At 33.9% G+C, this 24,617-nt stretch overlaps 1 protein-coding gene and 1 non-coding gene across 2 annotated transcripts in view; one reads left to right on the top strand and one right to left on the bottom strand.

The window, feature by feature from the left end:
* Positions 1–24,617, bottom strand: part of LOC118183653 (fat-like cadherin-related tumor suppressor homolog) — a 1,041,784-nt gene that overhangs the window by 160,438 nt on the left and 856,729 nt on the right. Inside the window, exon 5 of the mRNA XM_085816972.1 lies at positions 16,409–16,723. Coding sequence (XP_085673098.1) covers positions 16,409–16,723 — 315 coding nt within the window. The remainder of the gene's footprint in view (positions 1–16,408; positions 16,724–24,617) is intronic.
* Positions 19,705–19,777, top strand: TRNAA-AGC (transfer RNA alanine (anticodon AGC)). Its single transcript has one exon. It is a non-coding gene; the product is annotated as a tRNA-Ala (tRNA).

Here is a 24,617-nt window from a genome sequence, read left to right as displayed (position 1 = left end):
GCAATCTCCCAACTTAAAAATCAGCAGAGAAAGAAACAGTTAAAATGGAAAACGGCATAATTAGCAAACAAATTCATTACTAAGCTTTCCCTTATTTACTTTTATGATATGCTACACTTTTAATTACGGCAATGCAACAATTTTTTGTTAACCTGAATAGGCTAGTACTTTTTTTTTTATCTAATCTATGATGCGTCCGTTTATAAGCAACTATAGTTTCGTCTAATCCGAGATAAACATGAGCCGAAGATACGATGGTGCAGGAGGAGAATTGGAAGGCTGCCGGGATGCTGCAAGCTGGTGCATGCCAATCCGCTGTTGCGAGAGAGCTCAAGCTGGTGCATGCCAATCCGCTGTTGCGAGAGAGCTGAATGTGCATCTTAGTGCCATGAATGGGCTGTGGAATCGTTACAAAGGGATCAAAATCGCTTTAGAAGACGCGAACTTGGACAGCGGAGGATTACCACAACGGCAGATAATCGCTTCCTGTTGTTATATGCAAGATGCCATAGATCACTAACAGCACGACAGCCGTCGTCGCATCACCCTGCTACTTACTGCAAGACCACCCATATCCCACTAAACTGTGTCGCGTCGACTGCCTGAAGGTGGGCTGTACAAAGAACACAAATGGGAGAAGATGGCAAGCTCTCGTACACATAATGTAAATCAACCTGGTTCGCCTCAGGCGATTTCGAATCGAAGCCAGTATGCGGTGAAGCAAACGCGCAGGATCCTGGCGAAATTCCTTTTACTTGAAATGTTAGTGAAGTATGAAAGCATAAATCTGCTATTTGAGAATTAGGTTTTGCTCCTATTTATACTCGAAATTTTTATTGGGCAATGGGCTTAGGGTACTTTTTTTTACAGGAAAGGTGTTCGATTTACAAATAATCCTTTTCGCACATAAATATTTAATAAATGCTTAATATTACATTATTATTTCCAATGTAATACCATATAAAATTACATACACTTTCATAAATAAATTCATAGATGTAAAATTTATTATTATTATCAAAAAGTTAAAAAAATAAATTAAAACTGCAGAGAGAGCAAGAAGAGAAGTCACCCTCGCAAATACTGACCGCGGACTTGACTGCTTGGTTTTAGTCAAGCGACGAAGGAACCGACTCTTACCTCTCAGCTAGCGGAATGTCGAAAACATAAGTAAACTAAGGCATAAGTATAATTGCAGAACGTTTTAATTAATAAGAAATGTTATTTACGATAATTTAGTGCTCCCGAAGATATTTTCGAACTCCTTCGTTGTGCAAAAAAAATTCGATAACATTTTTATTGGGGTCAGCGTTTTTAACTGTTTCGGATCAAGATTTAATTTTTAAGGTAAGAGTAAATTTGGAATTGCTTCTGTTAGATGTTATTTTGTTCTTTTCAGGAAGAGGTTTTTAGGATCGTCCATTTTGTGGCTAGCATTATCATTATGTTAAAAATTGAGGGATTTGATGAAGTCTGGTTTTTAGAAATTTTGGGTAGCCATCGTTTCTTAAAAGTAAGGCAGATAATCTGCATTGCATAAGAAAACTTCATGCTGAGGTACTTTCAAAGGCTCTTGATTTCGTTAATAGTCTGGGTTATAATTTTAAAATAAAATGTTCCAATGAGAGTTTCCACTTCAATTGTTGATTACATGCGACTTTTTTAATATCTTATTATGTCCCGAAAATACATTTTTAACGAAATTAAAGCCTGCAACATAAAGGTATCTCTAACATTAAAGAAATAAGAATTAAAAGTTTCATGTAAAAAATACCCGTTTTTAAATCATTCAACATAGCGCTCTGACAGGTTCTCAGATGTTGCTGGCGGTTTTGCATTGCATTCATAGATGAATTTCAAGCCTGTCTTTAAGCTTGTCAACGTCTTCTATATTTTCGACTCAGTTTTTCTCCTTGGCGTTGCTGTGTCGTTGAAGCTTTATTTCTTCTCCCAATTCAAATTCTTTGGATTGTAAGGCCCACGGCCTGTGGTTTGTGCTTCTTTGTCCCCATTGTATGTCAGAGCGAGATTGAATTAGGCCAGTGAACATCGCAGTTAAACACCACAGCAATGGGGTCACGTGTTCTTTACGGATGAGTCTCGATTTAACATCCAAACTAGTTCTCGAAAGGCAATGATATGGCGAGAGTAAGGGACACCCTATCGGGCACCAAACATCATCGAAAGGGACTTTTACAGAGGAAGAGGCTTATTTGTGTGGGCTGGGATAGCAATAGATGGTCACAACGACTCCTATGTAATTCCTGATGGTTTCTTACAGGCATCTGATATCTCGACGAAATTCTATACCCTCTCGTACGTCCTTTTATCGCTGCAAGGGGTACCGACGCGATATTTACGGACCATAACGCTCGCTTGCATACAGCTCGAGTAGTGCGGCATTATCTGGAGAGTGAACCATTCCACATCTGCTTTGGCCAGCTAAATCACCGGACCTGGATCCCATACAGCATGTGTGGGGCGTGTTGGGACGATGGATAGCAGATTGCAGCGTACCGCCAGGCACCCTCCACGAGCTCCGACATGCATTACTACAGGAATGAACACTATTGCCACAACAAGCAATCAACGACACTATTGCCACCTTGTTTCACCGTTGTCAAGCATGCATTTGAGCTAGAGGGTATCATACCTATTATTAGCGTGATGTATCCAGTCCACATTCATCGGACCCATTTTGCCTTTCGCAATGTGATGATCGTAATACATGTGTTTTTGTATGTCTATGCTTTATTATTTGCAATGTGGTCTAGCAATGCCACACTAACCTTTTGGATGAGTTTCACGCATATCCATTAAATAGCTTTTGCTTTATTCCATGGTTTGTCTTTGTCGCTTATTTTTTGAGCAGGAGTGTATATTTATAAAAAGACACACACCCATTAATATTAATTATTATAATAAAACATATATAGATAATGAAATAATATGCAAAAAAAGGATATTTCATTTACTACACTGGGACATCCCAAAATGACAGTGCGGAGCAATTGCTGTCACACTTGACTTTCAGCTGATTAAAGTACATATTAATGCACACATTTTCTTTCGTCTAAACAGTTACATTAGTATTTTAAACAAAACCCGAAGTTAAAGGACTTAAATATGGAGTCTCAAAGCTTATGATCCTAACGTACTAAAACTGCATGTAAATATTATTTACGCATTATTTTAGCATTTAAAAACTTATAAACAACTTGAGAGAAATTGCTTCTGGCATGGCAAATGTTGTAAAAAATTATTTAAAAAAAATGAACTGAAGGGTTTCAGATTTTAAATTACATCCAAAGGAGCGTGTTTTTTTTTTTTTTTTTTTCTTTTTTAAAACCATTTTGTGTGTTACCTTTATTTATTACATATCATGTTCTTCGCACTTAAAGCATAAAATTCAATTCAACGGCAATATCTCAAAATAATTTTAAATTGAGCATATCTTTAGAATTTCCGATATACAGCCTCACGCGCTGAAGATTTTTTTTTTTTTTTTTCTTTTCTGTACAACGTTGCCATTGCTCGCTTTGAAATCCTTGAGTTTGTTAATCAAACCTTCGTTAAAGTTTTACAAAATATGAAATCGATAATAAAATAAATTCCAAATTTGGGTTTCCAGATACCCATATTCGCAATAGGATTACTTCATTCAAAACTCGATGGCTCTAGGTACCGTTGTTTTATCACAATGCGAGAAACATACATACATTTATGCAGATTCTTCATTATTTAAATTCTTCAAAACGAAACATTTTGGATTAAAAATTATTACACTAATAAATACCCCCCCTCCCCCAACAAATGAATCACACAAAGTAGAGAAAATCAACCTCGAATTTTACTAATTTATTATTTTAACGGATTCTTTCAAGGAAAGCAATAAGTTTGCTTTCCGGGCGCTGAAAATCTCTAAAATTCCCAAAGAAAAAAAATTAAATATCTCAGTCAGTTTTGTCGATTAACATTCAAACTCTTTTGCATTTTATTTTTTAAAATGAGATAAACTCACATAACTATACCGACATGGGAGATCATATAAAAAGTTATATTTTGGAATTCTTAAACCACAGTTGTACAAATAAAAAGCGCATGAGGACATTTATGGACACAGTATACATTTAGAAATGATATTCAATGTTACCTTATGAGAGTTTTATTAATTTAAAAACTAAAAGATCGTTAAAGAGCAACGAATTCGTTCAAGAAGTAGACAGTTTTTGAAGAAAATTATCTTTAATAACCGAATACAGTAGCGAAAACGGCCTGCGTTATCGTTCGACCTGCAACGGCATTTTGTTATTTTTTTAAATTGTTTTTTGCATCACGACACAATCTTAAGGAACAAAATACAGCTTTCACGATGTTCTGGTAAACAATAAAATGCTTCGCATACCCATAATATTCTGAAGCAATACCGTATTATAACTACAAGATCTGCAGAACTTAAATCGACTATATGATTATTAGTCCAAAGGGGCTTTGTCCTTGAAGGGCTATTGTTTTCGTTTTGCGATTTTGAGTTGAATTACTATAAACGGCGAATCAACTTTTCAAACTGTTGCCACCAAATGTTAGAGTCCTGCATTATATTTGAAGAAATTAAATAAATAAAAATCTGCATAAATGTATGCATATTTCTCGCATAGTGATAAAACAACGGTACATAGAGCCATCGAATTTTGAATGACGTAATCCACCTACGAATATGGGCATGTGGAAGACCAAATTCAAATTTGGAATTTGTTTTATTATCGATTTCATATTTTGTAAAACTTTACCGAATTTTTGAGTAACAAATTCAACGATTTAAAAGCGAGCAATAGCAACACTCTACGGGGGTGGAGAACCTTTTTATCGCCAGGCGCGCGGAATTCTGTATCGGAAATTCTAAAGATATGCTCATTTTAAAATTATTTTGCGACATTGCTATTGAACTGAATTTTATGGTTTAAGTGCAAAGAACATGGCATTTAATAAATAAAGGTAACACACAAAACGTTAAAAAAACGCCTCTGTGGACGTAATTTAAAATCTGAAAGATCTTTCAGATTTTTTTTTTTAAAATTAAATCAGGCTCGTGATTATATAATATAAATCGGTGGTTTCGTATGCATCTTTTGCTTCTGAAAAATACTTTATTTTGTAATAACGCAATCAGTTCGATTTAAGAATATACCCGAATCCATTTTAATTGATATCTAGAAATTTTATGCACTATTACTTCCATTAATTAGCAGTTCTTCAGACATGCTAATTATTTTTTTAATATTATCTAATAACATTCGTATGGCAGAATATCACATCAAAAAAGACTGTCAGAAAGCAACGTATACTAACACAAAATTAACAGAATTTCGAATTAAATTATTAAGTATGGGAAAAGATCGCGAATGCTCCTTGAATAAAAGAAAGAGGACTAATTTAAGATAATTCAAATCCTTTTACGAAAGAAATCCGAAGCTTTCTTTTATATCCAAAAAGCTCTTGTTCCAGCCTCCCCCCTTCCCAAAAAAAAAAAAAAAAAAAAGATAATTGAAAGAATTCCTTTGCGATGAAAACTTACTCGCAAGAAAAACAGTTACATCCGTTGATTAATGTGATTTAATTACAGATTAATGTAGCTGCGGCTCAGCATTATAATTTTTATGATTGAATTATATTCCGCACGGTTTCCTAATGAAGGTTTTTGTTACAGCCGTGTTTCCGAGGTATTTTTACAAGTTACATTTACATATATTTAAGAAAATAATAAAAAGAACACAATCGATGTTTGTTTATTAGGTCCATATGATTATTCACTTATTTCGCATTTCACAATGAACAAAATGGAAAAGAAAAACTATTTCCCAGTAATCTCCCCCCCCCGCAATCCTAATTTAGATGTAACCCAGAAACTTATAATTAATTACAGCTAAAATAAACAGAAAATAAATACTGTGTCTTTATGAATATTTCATTCCATCAGCTTAAATATTAATTGGAAAACTTTTTTTTATATAAACAGCATTACTTGTTTTTAAGATATCTTAACAATTCAATAACAAATGACAAATGAACTACCACGTTATGAAAGAGTCCTTATTTTTTAATTTTTCTTTTAATCTTGATGTGATAACAGTATTTCGGTAAATACTGTAAATAACAATCATACTAGTAATAAATATTTCGAGCCATAATTAACTAACAGGAAGAAAACACAACCAAATAACAAAAACAACAACAACCAAAAAAAAAAAAAAAAAAAAAAAATTTTTAATCATGTATTTGGTGAACAAACGGTTCTATACAATTTAGATCTTTTATAAATGATATCATCGCTGTAATTATGTTTCCAGAATGGTTTCCCTTTGAATGTAGAACAAAAAACTGATTTCTAAACATAAAACTCGTGATTATATAAAATTTTCATTCAATAAAGTAAAGGTAATCAACAAAGTTTGATGTACAACTAAAATATTTTAAAACTATACATGATATGAATGAATTCTGAAGGAGTGGTTTGGTTTTAGTTTATTTAATTATGGCAAAGCAATCGGGGACTATCTCTACCTAAGGGAAGGGATGTCTTCGTGGAGGACTTCCTTACGGAAACTGGCTTTTATAGTCAATTTTTATGCATCTAGTCTCAGTATAGTTATGAAGTGAAAAATATTCTAAAATTGAATCCTTATAACTTCCCTCACTGATATCTGAAACATCAGCTATAATTTGTCATTACTTTGAGGCCTCTTCTATGTAAAAACGCACATTTCCGAAAACAGTTTTTATATTATTTTAAGAGATTACATTAATTATAATATGCATGCCTCTAGCAGGGATATCGACTTACTTCTCCTTCGAAGTGCTTGCATTTTTAAAAAATTCAATTCTCTTCATCATTTACTACACATTTTTTTCTGAAACAGAATTTCACAGCTTACGTAATACCTTAAAATTAAAGTCCGAATGTCAGTAGCTGTATTTGTAAAGACACTTCATCGTTCCTGCACACATCTCTCTCTGTCAAAAAGAGATGTGTGCGCTACACAGCTATTTTTTTATTTCTCAGTTTGCTGTCCCATTTCAAAAGAGAATCAGTAAAAATACTATTTTTCATCCATGAGTCCTAATTGTTATGGTAAGTCAGATGTAAATTCTTGACTTCTTTCAAAAATCGAGTTTTCCGCTTTTGTCTCTAACCAGTGCCAACAATGGTCAATAACCATAGTTGGGTACATTCTGCACATTAATAAAACAGTTACTTATTCCTTAAGTTTCTTAAACCAGCCGCTATTTCATTTTTACATATAATGTGTGTTTTGGAAATGTTCTGCAACGCAGTTTAGTTTCGTCTTATGTTGTATTCATGAGCGGTCTAAGTAAAACATCTTTTATTCAGTTTATCAGCTGCATGATGATCCACTTCTTTCTTCTCACCCTGCAATTTCTAATGAATAAATAGTTTTGGATTTCTCTTTCTAGAACTCCGTAACTATGAGTTGACACCACCTTTTTTAATTGATTCTTCCTTAATTATAATTCGTTGTTTAAGTAAAATGAACGTACCGTTTGGTAAATTCTCAGTTTAAATGTAACCGAGAACATTACAATCTTTTAACATTTTATCCTTAAGAGTCGAATTTCAAAATTTACATTCTTAGCCAGAGGAAAGACAGAAAGACTGCCCTTTGTCTGTTTGTCGATCTACCACTTCATGACTACAAGTATGATCAATGCTTTTCTTGCTTTTTATTCAATCTATAGTAACTATTTCCTTCCATTCAAAGACTCTTCATTCCTAGTAATGCTAGAAACAATTCATGAACTTTTCATAACTCTCTGTAAACGTAATCTATCTATCCCAAAAGAAAAATTTTGAAGGCTGAAACCTTAAAATATGGGATACAGAAACTGCATTTTCACCTGTTACCAGCTGGTGTTTTAAAAGACACCCTCACTCATTTACAGTGCCTCTAGAAAATGAAAAATATTCCGCAAGAGAAGAAGTGGAAGAATGGCCTTGTTTGCTTACATTAGCTATACAGAAGTCGGTGTCCGCCGATAACATCGCGGCAAAAACATCGTGGACGAAAACGTCGCGGAGAAAACAACGCAAGGTGAAAACGTCGTGCTACAAAACATCGTGGGAGAAAACATCGCAGTTCTAAAACATCGTGGTACAAAACATCGTCGTAGAAAATAAAGCGGTTCAAAAACATCGCAGTTTAAAAACATCGTCGTCGAAAATATCGTGGTAAAAAATAAAGTATCTACAAATCATCGCATGACGATAACATCGGAGACATGCTTTTTTCAGGTTTTAATAATTGTAAATGGATATTCCCATAATGATTTATGAGCGCAAGGTGTAAAGAAGGATAAATTTTACTTTCACATATTTTATTAACTAATAAATTTTTGCTGAAAACGTAAGAAGGAAACTTAAGCATAGAAAATTAAATGTAACTTATAGATTATACTTTTCATGAAATATTACCAGTAAAAAATTTATAAAAATGATTTATTAATGGCCTTTGTTAGTTAACTATGTCGGTTTAAAACTCTATTAAGTGCTATAAGTCGCATTAATTTTTTATGCTTAAGTTTCCTTTTTATTTTCTCAGCAAAAATTTATTAATTAATAAAAAATCTGAAAGTAAAAATTATCCTTCTTTCCATCTTGCGCTCACAAATCATTATGGGAATATCCATTTACACTTATTAAAGCATGCCTGAAAAAAGCATGTCTGCGATGTTATCGTCATGCGATGATTTGTAGATACTTTATTTTTTACCACGATATTTTCGACGACGATGTTTTTAAACTGCGATGTTTTTGAACCGCTTTATTTTCGACGACGATGTTTTGTACCACGATGTTTTAGAACTGCGATGTTTTCTCTTTGCGATGTTTTCTCCCACGATGTTTTGTAGCACGACGTTTTCGCCTTGCGTTGTTTTCTCCGCGACGTTTTCGTCCACGATGTTTTTGCCGCGATGTTTTCGGCTGTAACCACAGAAGTCATGTCATCTCCGAGTTCATTTACCTTGTTTTACATACGCTACACATATAAGTCACGTGATCACTATGGTCATCGGTATTCCATCGTTTCCGTTGTTTTTGTTTGATAAGAAAATTCTTCCCCTCTCAAGTCCAGTGCTGAAAAAAAATTCTGAAAACAGTGTATCAGAAGTACAGAGGCAGAGGGGTTAGAAATTTTCGTTCAAAACCGTTTTATTAAAGCAACTTGAATAATAAAGCTACAGTCCACAATACATTAAGCGGCTGAACTACTAATAGCTTTTATAGGTACATATAGAATATTTTGATCTTGAAGAATCATGAAGCAACTTGAATAATAAAGCCACAGTCCACAAGACATTAAGGCTGAACTACCAATAGGTTTTATAGGTACAAGTAGAATATTCTGGCCCTGAAGAATCAGTCTTTTGTCAATCCGAGTTTAATAAGCGGCAGAGATGAGTTTAATAAACGGCGAATTTTCTATTGATTAGTATTGTTGCGTGCGTACGGGTTCCTAATAGATTAAATGTACACAGAACCGATGATAGCTTGACAAAATTTATTTTATCAAAAGAAACATTTCATAGTTCTGGAACTTTCCATAAAAATTAACGTACAGCTCTTTACAATATCACAAGAGTAAGACCAGTAGTTACACTTCAAACTACTAAGAACATTAAACACAACTCAGTACAAAGCGCATCTACAGAGCGAAGCTAACACGAACATATCCCAATACTCCGAACAACGCTGAACTAAACAACAACTGAGAAACTGATGCTCTCCCCGGTCTTATATAGTTCCCTCCCCAAGGCCGCCAAGAAATCTCTACTACTTCTCAAAGTTACTCCAAGGCATATAAAAGCCGAATACGGTTATATTTACATTGAGGATGAATTAGAGTTATTCAATTACAATACCAAGGGACCGCCGGGTTTGGCGACTTTAGGCGATTTCTCTACAAGTTTGGCGACAGCATTGCCATTTTGACAATATTTCGCTAATTTAGAGAAGTTGCCATTTACTAAATGTTAAATAGACTTGCCCCTGTATTCTTACTTTTCCGGCACAGCTTCGCTTCTTTAGATTTTCATGTTACATTATACAAAAAATACTATAGTTTTGGATATAGTTTTACTAAAATTACTTAAAAAATTCATAAAATTCCTAAAAGTATGTATTTGGTTTGGTTCTTGGAAATTTGAAAGTAATAAGCGGCTATATTTATTAATGAGTTTATAAGCGGCGAATACTGTAATAGAAGACGCCTTCCAAAAGTTTCTAACGAGGAAGGAAGTTTTTATAGATATAAGATAAACCTGCTTGTCACGTAGTGCAATAGTTGAATTTATTACTATGGCTTTTATTTTAAATAGAAAGTTGTAGAGACATTAGGTATATTTTTGGTAGCAGGAAAGACGAAAAATAGCAACCGCCTTCGCCGGGAATCGAACCAAGGAAATCTGGAATATCGGCCCAGCATGCAGAGCCACTACACCACGAAGGCACTCTAGGAAAGTGGGAGAAATGCCTTATATAATCCCATTTTTAAAGGGCGACTGGGGTTTTTAGGAGACCCAATCGCCAAATCCTAGGTGCGGAGAATCCTCATCCAACACCCTTTTAGTTCGGGCGCCACTGTAGGTATTTTTTGGAAGCAGGCAAGATGAAAAATTAGCAAACACCCTCGTCGGGAATCGAACCAAGGACCTCTGGAATACCGGCACAGCGTGCAGAACCACTACACCACGAAGGCACGCCAGGAAGGAGGGAGAAATACCTTATAAAGTAATGAATCAAAGTTACATCAAGTTGAAAATTAAAATCAATGGGCAAACAATGAGAAATCAGTACATCATACAATAATACAATATAATCTTCCAGAAATTAAATCATATTTAACATGACTTACACACACACGTATGAGATGAAGAATTTGTCTCGTAAAAATACATACATACCTACATTGGAAAACAACTTTTATTTACGCAATCTTTTACAAAGAAATGCGATGCATTTGTCAAGAAATTCTGGTTTGTTACTTACAACTGGAAATATTTAGACAACCCCTTGCAAAGATATGCAATTCAGTTGCCATGCTATTCTAATGTAAACACTGCTCGTAAATTTTGGAAATTCTTAGCATAATCACAGAAACGCACAAAAGAAGGGAGTTTGACTAATTACATCGCAAACGTCCTAAAAGTTAGATTCACTCCTATTCTTCAACTTCAAACTAAGATACTTAGAATTTTTGTCACTAAGAAGATCAAAGTTTTAAAAATACCTGTCCAAGCAAACATGCTTTAGTAGAAGCAAAATTTTAAGTATCAGAAAAATGCACTTTAGGGTAATACTTATTCAAAAATCTGTTTGCTTTAGAACATAGGTAAGAAGAGATAACACAACTAAACTCCCCTCTAAACAGGTGCATTGTCATAGGCAAACAAAGCAGTCTGCTAGAAAAGATTGCGCAAGATTTTAATGAGGCAGTAATATAGTTAATGAGGCACCGGTAATGCAGAGTAACGAGATAATTAGTTCGCAAAAGAGATATGACAGTCATTAAGCATACACTATAACGACATTACTACCAGATCTTCATAAGAGAGTTATAAAATAATGTTAGATAGTAAGCCTCTTCAGATGAGCGAAATTTGCATAATTATCAATTTTTATATTCATCACTTTTCTCATTCATTTAGCTATATCTAAGGACTAATCTGAGTCATGTGCAGTTCCAGAAGAAAGGCACACGACGTAAAGACGCATAAACTATTGACAGTATGTAAGCTTGTGTTTTCTTCATATGTTTAGATTTCTTGTAGAAAATGGAATTAACGTAAAATGGCGGGTGGACTTTCTATATTCAAAGCGTTTTAAGTTAACAACTAAATTCGAAGCAATTTAATAAGAAGCTTGCAGCATTGATCCACCTTAAACAGAAACAAGAATTTCACAGAGGACTTAAAAAAACCAAAAATCACTTAATCCATAACAAATGGATGAAGTCACCAGAATTCCATTTAGTGTGTAATTTACGGTTAATAGCTTTACCAGAAATTACGAGTGCTTAAGATTTTTACTATATTAGCTATGTATATAAACGGAAATAATTTAGCAATGATTGGTAAGGATGATTTACAAACTTTATAGTAAACTGGGAACTCTTCACTGTTGTTGTTAATATACAGCAGGTGGTCTTCAAACTTTGTCGACTCACGGAACCCTTAGAACTATAAGCTTTCTTAAGGTAAACCCTTAGAAAAATATATCTTAAAAGAGTATTTAAGGTGTTTTTTTCTAAGGGTGGATTCTGTATTAAGTAGATCAATATATCATAGTGCTTGTAAGAACAATTAATGAAAAGCATTGAATTTTTTATTAAAAATTTTGAAAGTAAAACTAATGTACTCATTAATAGCATTAACTCCTGCTCCAGCTGCCACTTCTCCTTGCATTATATTTAGTGACTACTGTGTGTTTGCATTTTTTTACATAAACTGTTGAAGTCTAGCTCTAGTGACGTTATCTGTAGTCTCATTTCATATTCTGCATTTAATTTGTTTGCACATTTTTTGTCGCCACATAGGCTGAGAAAGGTTTTTCATTTAAACATGTTGTTCCGAATGACATTAAACTTTTTATAGCTTAATGAGAAACTTCTAGGCATTCTGCATGAATCTGCAACCAAAAACTCAGGATCTGCTTTAGCTTAAATTTATATTTGAACTTTGAATCTGTTGATACGTCGATAAACTGTTTAGTGTGCTTTATTGGTGAATACTTATGATTTTTAATCCAGCTGTACATTCATTAGGATTTTGCGACGGCAGGAAACTAAAGAAACCGCAGTGTGCTCGCTGGGATTCGTATTCCTGATCTCTGTACTTGCAGTTACAGCCCGAAGACATGCAGAAAGGAGGAAGAAAATACTGCATACAGTCATACTTCGTTTCTCTCCTCTGAGAAATATACTTTTATAGTTTTCTTCACTTCGAAAAGGTGCTCCATTGTATATAATTTTTAACACTGTCATTAAAGTTCATTCATTCCTATAAGAAAACTGTTTAAGTTTCGCAAAGCATTGCCCTTTATTCTCTTTTAACATATGATGACCGCATGTTAAATTTTGAAACAAATCAGTACGCTAGCTTTATAATTTTTAGTTAATGAACTTTACTCAGCTAGTGAATAAAGTATGCTTTAATAAAAATAAAACAAATCAAATTAAACACATGCATATTTTTGAATGCGATGATTCTCTCCTGACGTTAGGACTAAATGAAAGAAAGGAACTTTTACTCTGTTTGTTGTTGAACGCCCCTTTCGAGACTGCGTTCAACAACAAACATATTAACATTTAAAAAGTGAATTACTTGAAATACGATATCTTTATATTCAGGTGCGTTTTAAATTTTTGTTCATCGACACCACTCGACAATCAACTTTTCTTCGAATGTAGCAACCTATTACCATACGCAGCATAAAAGGCATTCAACTTCATTTTAAAATTTTTAATAATATTTATAACTGCACCAAATTATTAAACAAGATTATTTAGGAATTTTCTAACATTAAAGTGTTTACGTTAGAAACATTCTGCATAAGCTCTATTAGTAATATAAAACAACCGTACGGTGTAGCAAATCTTTGGCACTTCGTTCAATAATAAGAGTAATGATTTTTACAACAGATTTTTGACAACTCTAAAGCAAAAGTAATCACAAGGCATGATTAGACAATATCTACGATGGCTTTTAAACTGCATCCCCGGTGTACTCCTAAATGGAGTAGTTTTGTACATTTTTTTTTTTTTTTTTTTGGGAACTTATATACCTGATTTAGATTTAGCAATGTTTTCTCATGTGCTTTTTTGTCTGTGAGTGTTCAGGAATACCTAAAAAAGAAGAATTTATCTAAACTGACAGAGACAAAATGCTTTCCTGTAAAATGGGACAACTTGAATTTAAAAGTTCATAATTGATTTTTAATAACAGACAGAAACTGTACTGATAATTTTCAAACAGTGCCGTAAGTTCACCCTTGCTTTTCATGTTCCTGAAGTGCTAGAAGGTATCTTTTGGTATTTGCCATTGATTGGTCACATCAGTTTGGATAGCTTGATTTGTCTAAAAGCGTTGACTCTGTAGAACCAATTTGATAGGCGAGAATAGCGAGATCAGAAGACGATAAAATTGGCGAACTCCAGAAGTGTCTTCCTGATAAAAGAAGCACAAACTTTTTTTGCTCAAAATGCGATACCCATTTGCATTGCAACACAAACTAAGCTATCCCAGATGATGTGATTCTATCCATATATTTTTTCTATAGACAACATACCAGTGCCATTTAATTAAAATATTAAAAGTTTAAGGCATGCGAAATGTTTTCCACATACTTTTTAAACAAAGGAGAGCACTACTGATTTATGTTCATGCTGAACCGTTCTGTCAATAAAACACACCTTATTCAAGAATGACATTTAATTCTATTCTTTCTTTCAGGATAATTAACAAATGCAGTAAGACAAAAAAAGTAATTGTGGTAGAGCAGGATGAATGTTCTTAACCTTATTTAGAATGGCTTAATGCACGTCTGGGATTTGTTCCAAATAGTGGCTAGGAAACAAGTGAAGCCAGAACGATCAAAATAAATTAAAAGTAGAACTCAAGCGTCCTTCATCAAGGGCTTTCTAATCAACCGAAATAATTGCAATTAAGTGTCAGACAAGGAACATCCCTGGGGTTCTCGTTTCGGATGGCGAGTGTTAACTGAATGACGAGAACCCATAACTTAATTACATGTTGCGTCACTCGGATATGTCAGTGTCAGTTTTGCCCACGCCCAATAAATCGCAAAGAATGTGGTTACTAAAATTAAATATACAATAACTGTACGGAGTGAGAATTAATGCGCATAACAATGCACGTGACAAGCGGAGGAGGTTGCTTAAATGACATCGTTCGCTAACACGAAGGTGCATAATAAAGTCACGGAAAATTAGAATCTAACACTCTGATGGACCATGACTAACAAATCTGTTTAGGAAAAGGTTGTTTAGGAAACTGTTGACTGGAAAGACAGTTTAAACAGGAAGCAAGAGCGTATCTTCCATAAACGTTTACTACTATAGGGATGCTTAAGAAATTTAGAAGTGATTGGCGATATAATATGCCATACTAGAAGATACTTTAATATTATAGGTGGAAACTGTAGCAATTGCACCACATCTTTTACTAGTTGAAACTCTAGATACATTTATATAAAAAATAAAATTCCTGATCATAAATGAGGGAAACGCCTCTTGTGCTGTAAGCATTAAAATTTTCTATTTAATAGTGATTATTTTTATTTTCAATATATTTTATATACCTATAAGATGGTAAGCGTTCAAAAAATTTATGAAAATCTCACAAAGTTGGAGAGTGGTTTGTTTAAAAATAATTCACAAGCAAAGTACCCCCCCCCCCAAACAGGGCGCTGAAGTTAACACGCTAAACTTGGTGCGAAGCTTAAATACCAAGCTTGGTGCGAACTCGGCTAATAAGGACTGACACATCGTTTAAATTATGAAATACTTAATTCAGCTTATAGACAAAGGTACTGTACGATCAACACAACGAATACAATCAGAATTGTACTGAAATCTATTTATTTAACACTTTCCCCCAAAAAACGCCTTCTACATAATCATCCCCCCCCCCCCAATGGTGGGCATTAGCCAACATGCGTTGGCCACGGCTAACGCTAAAAGCGGTGATCATTTTATTATGAAAGCACCTAACAGGTGGGCGACCGTTGCTTCCTGTGTAGGGGCAGTCAATTTAGAACCATGCTTTATCCGGAACTTCCTCGGCACTTCGGTACGGCAGTTAGAGTCACTAAACACTTTCCAGCAAAGGCTACATACCATAAAAAGTAACTGTTTGGGGGCCTTCGTTACAGAGATAATTCAGCACCATTATCAGCACTATTATGCCTACTAAAATATTTTGCGTATAGTCCTCATTACTACCTACCGATTTCTGTGCGTTCTCAATAGTGAAAAGGCAATTGCACGGGGACAAATTATTTTCACACGAGAAAGTGGAAAAAACTCCACGTGCGCAACACTTAAAGGGAGATTTCACAAACATGTATAATTCCTGTTTTTGAATCGTTTAATCAATCGTTGTGAAGAGTGCAATTAATGTAAAAAACTCATATATGAAAAAGAAAAAGTAGAAGGCCCGTAGGATCTTTTGATTCTGAATAAGACAATCAGGCTTAAAATTTTTCAGTCAGCCTACATATTAACTCCCCTGAGTGTAGCTAAAGTGGTTTACTGCATAACATTTCTCGTCAAGCAATTTCTGAAATTCTAGTTTTATATTTTACTTATGATCTTACCTTTCACAGGATCCATTGTGAAATACCCTTGAGGATCTCCACTGGCGATGCTAAAACTTATCTTATTATCGTCGTTCAGATCCAAGTCGAATGCTTCCAGCTGCACCACTATAGTACCTGGAGGTGCATTTTCAGGTATGCTTGGGTAATAAGCAGGTAGGGTCGTTAACGGCACGTTGTCATTGTCATCCAAGACTTCGATGTAAACATCCAGTCGTCCAGACAAGGGAACTGCACCTCTATCAACAGCATGCACTGTCAACCAATAACGATTACTAGTCTCCCGGTCCAGAATTTCGCTTGTTCGAATATTACCTAAAAGAGAAAATGAAATAATTATAGCTATAAAAATTATGTAAAGCATGCATATAATGAAGATAAGAATTTAACAGAACTCAAACAATCCGTTTAAAAATACTGCTCATATGCATACCTCATTCATGTATTTAAACTACTCATTATAAACGCATTACATACATAGTTTTACGACATAGAGTTACTTCTGGGACTCCTTTCATATCTGAGGATAGCATAGCAGAGATCTTTTCATAATGAATTTTATCAGCAGTATATATACTAAAAATTGGAACTTGATAATTATTATAGAAAAATAAAGAAAAATACACCATTCCATTTATTTTTGTGATGCATCCTTTATCAGATAGGGAAGATGAATTTTAAGAGACTAATTTAATAGACTAATTAATAATTTTAAGAGACTGTGCACTGCAGTTGTTAAATTTTGACGAAGAATGCTTTAAATAACGTTGTTAAACAGAACTGTTAAATGCTGAAAAAAAACTGCACTCGAAAAAATTCAGATTTCAGGAACAATAACCTCATAAGGAATTTATCACTTAAAATTCAAAAAAAAATTTAATGCGGAAATTCATACAAATATGTTGCTCTTCTTAAATAAAAATACTAGCTCTTGTTAGCAACACAAAATTAAATCTTTATTGTTAAATAATATTAAAAGTCGACTTAAAAACAACTTCAGATTTAAAAAAACCCAACGTTTCTTTATGCAACTCGGTTTTTCACAACATTTTCGAAAGCAAAACAGTGTAAAATGAAAAATATCCAAATAATAAAAGAATACATTACCATTTGAATAGGATTTAAAAATAAAATAAGTAATTGTTTGAATTTTTTTAGAAGTTACTTCGCGTTTTATAGTTTTTTTACAACTTGCTAACCATTACAATTAGCAGTCGTCTCAATATCAAACCGTCTTCAGAAGTAATATTTTCCAGCTAATCAATATGCAAAGGTACACGGATAGCGGTTAGATCAACTTGCATGAGAAAACTTGCGCGTTTTCTGTGCGCTTTGCTGGCATGCATAGAAATATTTCCGCAAATTATAAGAAAAATGGTTCTCTGAATAATCCGGAGCTTGATAAATCGAAAACTGAATACAGTTTTACTCTAAAGCAATAAATGATCACTCAATTGTGTAATATGAAATTGTTCAAGAAAAATCACATAAAATTTGCAGAACCAATCAGCAAAATTTGTTTTCGTAAATACCTAATAGACGTAACATGATAATAATTCCAACGGACAGACATGTCTGAGATACAAACATAGAAAGGAAATCAATAAATCGCATACGTGGTTTGAATCTGCTGCATCTTCTTTCAAAAACACGTATTACAAGAAATGATGAGAAGGATAATAAAAAAAAAAGATTTTGCAAAAATTCACTCACAATACTGCTTCCATGTCACGACCTATATAACTACATAACACAGAGGATTCAAAATAAACCCATTTCCTCGAAACTCATAAAAATCATTCATCCGACCTAAATTTTGATTTCCAACTTCAAGTGATTGAAGCATCTGAATCACGTAACAACAGGGCAGATTGGAGGGAGGGGGGCAGAGTAACATACGAACGAGAGAAGGGTATATAAAAAATAAAATCAATTCTACTACAAGAAATAAATTTATAACCGATATTTTCGGAACTCTTGGAAGTAAATAAACTTAAATTCCGCTCACGCATATCGTAAAAGCTCGTTTTATTGGAAACGGTGACGTGTGTGTGATGTTACAGACATCGATATTCCGATTCGGTTCTCAGAGAAGAGTGGGGGGAAAAATGTCAATTCTGAGTTGCGACTCATACATATATATCGACAGAGGAGTTATAGGAAGCAAAATATTAGAAGAGAAGGATACAAATCCTTTTTCTGCCCCTCTTCTAATAAATGACAAGTCAATAAATAATTCGAGAAAAATCACTCTTCAGGTCACAGGGGAGAATGGTTGATACAAGATAAGGGGGAAAAAAGATGCCCCCCCCCAAAAAAAATTAATCTAAGCTTGCATTCTTCATTATTTGTACATTTTTGCACTTGAAATTATTGCACTCACCATTCATCTTTATTATACGTAAGTTCTGATTATTACGTTAGTAAAAAAGAATTGGAATGGTGACAGAGAATTCCTCAATCATCTGTCAGCTGAAGAATATAACAAAAATTGCCTTTTTCTCTTATAGGAAATAAAAACAAATATGAGTACTAATGTGCGAAAAAACATAGCATATCGCAGTTTTAAAATCCAGTTCTTGCGATAGATATATGAGGACTTCATCGTAGGTTCCGCAATTAAATGCATTATCAATATTATCCTGCTCTGCGTTATTAAAAAAACACCTCTGGAACACTTTAAAAGCTAAAAAATATTAAGGCAAAATTCTAATTTCAATTTGCAATACTCAGTCAACTCTCTATTTTAAATAAGACATTCCTCCTTTCTGTCCTAAAAATAGTAGCTGCTTATAATAAATCTCTCTAAACGGCACCATTTCAAAATTAATCCATGCCATATAATTCTTACATAACGCTAATGACGCAGGCTCTTACATAAATGCTTGAGTCAATAACAATTTTAGATGCTTAAAATTACCCATCAAAGTACAACTAAGTCGAAAGTAACTCACTCTGAATCCAAGATTCATCTTCAACACACTACATTTGCTCTTCCACTAGGCTACTGTCAACTTGCTAGCTTGAAGCTTCGCATGTATTTCAAAATTCTATACGGTAGAGGTGTAGTTCGCGTATTCGAGAGATCTGAGGTTCGAGTCCCAGCGAGAACATTGCTCATTTTTCATGTCTCCTGCTTCGAAATAACCTAATGTTTCTACAGTGACATCCGAATTTAAAAAAAAGCATGGTGGATGATCATTCTTCACTCCCAGGATTTAGCGATTGGGTCCCCTAATCCCAGTCGCCCTTTAAAAGGAGGAGTATACAAGGTATTTCTCCCGTCTTCTTAGATTGCCTTCGTGGTGTAGTGGTCAGCACACTCGGCGAGCATTCGAGAGGTCCGTGGTTCGAGTCCCGGCGAGGGCTTTGCTCATTTTTCAATCCTCCAGCATGGGGAAAAAAAAAATGTTTCTACAATAAGAGCTTTATTTTTACAAATATTTGTAATATTCAATACTGCCAAAGCAGCCAATCATACATAGATATTCACCATCAAATTTTTCGAAGCCATATCATGCATCGCATACGTCGAATAATTTTCATATTCTATCTTTCCCCCCCCCCCCGAACAATTTTCGCCGTTTTTATTTTTCATTACCACGTGACTACAAACTCATGAAGCTTGCAGCGATGTCACAATTAATTTTCTCAAAATTGCTAAATGAATATTAAGATATTGAATTCAGGCCAGATATTGAATTAGAATTTAACATGGTAAGGAACTAATTTCTGAGATCTTAACTCCGAATGAAATGCTAAAAGTTACTAATGATGTAAAAAACAAAAATGACTGCACGATCATTTTGCACCTTTTCACGATTATCAAAATTTCATGCATTTCGTTTTGCTCGAAGATAAAAATATGAGAAAAAAATACATTACTCATTCTTTGAAAAGGAACGACTCTAAAGGCGATTGACCAGATCTGACATTTTGAACTTTTGCAAAACTATCGCTAAGCGCAGCATCATGTTTTTCATTTGTTTTTAACATTAACATTATATGCGGTTGGAATAAAATATAAACAATGATAAACTTTTACAATTACTTAACAAAAGAAATTAAATTAAAAAGAACATGTCGTAAAATTCTTTATCAGAAGTGGGTACGGAATTAATGCCTTAACTTCTTTCGAAAGCTGGTCCAGATCCAAATTCCATGTACTTAAGAACAATACTTTAGTAGCATTGATAAAATGATCCTCCCCACTCGTAAATTCTGAAATTGCCATTTTCACAAATTTATCATGTAACTAAAAATGGGACAAATTCCTGAATTTTCTCGTATCCGAAATCCTAAAAGGTCCTAATCGAATCTTTTATATACGAATAGTAATAAGGGGGTGGGATGATTTATTTAATATAAAAAACTTTTATTCAAACAAAAATTTTAAATCCAGGTTTGATGGAAAAGAAATTTAAGAATGCATTTTAAAGAACATATACGTATATTTGCTAAGAAGACAGAAGTAAAATTCACAACAAAGCTAAAATTCTTCAACCTTGAGATTCGCTTCCTCAATATGATTTAACAAAAAATATTTAAGCAACAGTTTACATTTTTGACGTTTTCCCAATCTATTTTTAACTGAAGCAAGTGTAAAGGGGAGATGATTATTTCAAGTATTGATATAAATTAACATTAAAAATGGAATGTTCAGTTGGCTCCAAAAATTTTAAAGTGTGGCGCTAGGTCACATTTGCATATTAATTAACTAAAAAATGAAGAAGCAACAAACGCTGTCTTTTTCTATTAGTGTTTTTACCGAATCTTAAATGAAACTTTATCGTCTTTCGGGAAGGCATCCCTCCCCTTAGGCAGATATCGATGGCATGCTTTGGCGTATCCAAATAACCTAACACTTTCTAAGATTATTTGCTCAAACATTACATTTTACTTTATAAATATCTCAAAACTGAAAGCAGAGATTGGAGAAATGACTCCAGAATATTAATTTGTTACACCACGCTTCTGCAAAGCCATCAAACTGCGAAAAACGTTAAATACCGAAAAATAGTTAAATTCACTAAATTATTTATAAAAGAAGAAATATTTAAATACAAACAAAAACTTATTAATGAAATCAGATAAATAGTGTGGTATCTTGTTTTACATTTAATTTTCTTTAGAAAACAAACTTCACTTTTATTGAAAAAAGTAAAAAAAAAAAAAAAAAAAAAAAAAGGCACAAATTAAATATAAACTAAAATTATACGAAATGGGAACTTAACTAAGAGAAATAAAATGAACATTTTTAACAAAAGCCTAAACCAACGGAGAGAAATGCTCGCTAGGTATTTGGTGCAGATATTAGATTATGAGCGCCAAGCATGAGAAAAGCTCGCCGGCGCTTGTATTCGAATTTAACAGCAGAACATTTCCAGCTCAGTTTTTCGATTTCTTTGGAGCATATCTTAGCTCCTTTCCTTTTGTCCATCTCTTTTTTTAAAGATAAAGAAGATTCTAATTTTTCCCCCTCCTTTCCTTTTTTCTCTAGGACAGTTTTCTTTTAAATGATAAGAGGGACCGTATGAATATCGAGAAAGAAATAAATATCAAAAGACATTTTTCATACTTTTCCTTCTACATTTTTTATTTCCTTTCTTCTCTCTCTCTCTTTTTTAAAGCCCATAGGGCGTTAGCCGAGAAGGGTTATTAATTTCGTTCTAGCATTTTGCTTCGATTCACTATAAAAGGCGAATCACTTTTCAAATTGTTGCTACCAAATATTATCGCCCTGTGAATAGAAATTAAATAATAATCTGCATAAATGCACGTATGTTTCTCGCATTGTGATAAAACAACAGTACTCAGAGCCATCAAATTTTAAATAATGTAATCCTCCACCAAATATGTGCATCTGGAAGTCCGAATTTTGAATTTGTTTTATTATTTACTTCATATTTTGTAACACTTTAACGAATTTTTGATTAACAAACTCAACGATTTCAAAGCGAGCAACGGCAACACTGTACGGGAAAAAAAGAAACATTTTTATCTCCAGTGCGCGAGACTGTGTACCGGAAATTCTAAAGATAACCTCATTTTAAAACTATTTTGCGATATTGATGTTGAATTCAACTTCATGGTTCAGGTGCAAAGAACATGATATTTAATAAGCAAAGATTACAAATAAATTACAACACAAAACGTTACAAAAAGTCCCTTTGGGTTTAATGTAAAATCTAAAAGCTTTCAATATTTTTATCTTTAATTTCAAAGCCACCTTTTTTGACATAAAACTACTGTGACTCATTCATAAATAATATTATTAGATACACGATCAGTATTTTGATAAGTTGCTTTAATTTTAAGGTAAAGCGTACGACGACTATTTGCCTAACGGAAGAGAGGTTTATCTATTACAGTCTTTATATTTTCCCGAAACATTTGACAATAAAATTTCGATGAACCTTCTGAACTGGTTCTTATAGAGTTGTTTAGTTATTAGGATTTTTTAGAAGCAGGAGACATGAAAAATGAGCAATGCTCTCGCCGGAACTCGAACCTGGACATCTCGAATACGCGCCGAGTATCGTCACATCACGAAGACATGCAGAAAAAATATCTTATGTACTCCCCCTTTTAAAGGGCGACTGGGGATTAGGAGACCCAATAACCAAATGCTGGTGATGAACAATTTTTTCCCCCCCCTAAGTTCGGTTACCACTGAAGTCATTAAGAATTTTTGGAAGCAGGAGACATGAAAAATGAGCAATGCTCTCGGCGGGAATCGAACCTGGATCTCTCGAATAGGCGCCGAGTGTGCTACCGTTACACCACGAAGGCATACAGAAAGGAGGGAAAAAATACCATATACGGTATCTAAAGCAGTACAGACCTTTTCGTAATGTATTCTTTAAGAATATACAGTAAAATGTTTTCTTTACTTAGTAATGGAACAGGTTCACAAAAATAACGGTACACTATTCCATTACTAATTATAAAGAAATATTTAATGTTCAAACATCAGTGCTGATACACTGTTTAATTTTTCGATTAGAAATGAACAAAATACACTAATTAGTTTTCTCATACTCGATTAATTGCAGAAATAAATGAAATTAACAAGATGGAACCGAAATTAAAATTTTTCTGCCTTTTATTCTGCAAACTACAAAGTTACGGTTTATCGATCTGTTTTATAATTAAAATTTTTAAGTTTTAAAAGAGCTCCACCAAAAATAATATAGCAAAATAAATGTGGAAACAGCCCCTCCAGGAATGATACATCTGTCTGAAGTAATTGAAACATTGGAGGAGGTTAAAAGAAAGATACAGGTTGGGAAGGAGAAGAATTATGCGTTAGTAAATCTCGTGTCAATTAAAAGTTATCTGATAATGATGAAGGAATCTAAGACAAGTTATTTTCTAAAGAATGTTTCACATTTAATCGTGCAAACGGATTGTCTAGGAAAATAAAACGAGAAAGATAAATAGATAGACAGTCTTTCCTAATTGAGGGAATGGGGGGATAACCTTGTTTTCGATTCTGTGATAATAGAGTTCGGCAACGAATAAGATAAACGGAAAACTCTTGCAAAATCGTGTTTTGTTTGTAAAAATCGTGTTTTCGTGTTAAGATACAGAACTCATGGGATTTTATTTTTTTAAAACCCTCTACTTAAATTTAAAAAAAAAAGGGGGTGGGAGAGAGAGGTAATATATGATTTAAAATTTTGAATGAAACTTTTTGCGGAATACCAATTTTCTCAAAATTTGTTCGCCTGTCAACTCCCGCGCGTAACGTACTTATCCGTGGATTAAAACAGAATCCCAGAATATGATGAATTTCAGTGTTGAATTTTGGTTGAACAATTAATTTTTATAATAGAAGTAACAGGTAGAGAAAAATGAAAGAGGGGGGGGAGCGGCGTAGCTAGAGGGGAGCAAGGGGGGCATCTGTCCCCGGGCGCAGAATCCAAGGGGCGCCAAACTGATGTTACGACATTTTAGAATTAAATGTTTTTCATCCTTGGCAAGCAGTAGGAGGCGCGAAATCTTCAGTTGTCCCTGGGCGCTGAAGCTCTAGCTGCGACGGGAAGGGGGGTATAGAAAAAACGACACATATGTAATATGTCTTTGTACTTCTGTAGTGAGGTTCTTGCACTTTTAATAAACTTTAAAAAATACATTTTCACACAAATAGGAACTCATTTTGTTAGCTCCATTATTTCCGAAATAATTCTGGAATAAAACCGTAAAA

The sequence above is a fragment of the Stegodyphus dumicola genome, chromosome 5 (genome assembly GCF_044657685.1).
Source record: "Stegodyphus dumicola isolate Sdum_Otavi_A_Nest chromosome 5, ASM4465768v1".
Classification (NCBI taxonomy): domain Eukaryota; kingdom Metazoa; phylum Arthropoda; class Arachnida; order Araneae; family Eresidae; genus Stegodyphus; species Stegodyphus dumicola.
The sequence above is the reverse complement of the archived record's forward strand: the minus strand, read 5'-3'. Positions and strand labels throughout refer to the sequence as shown.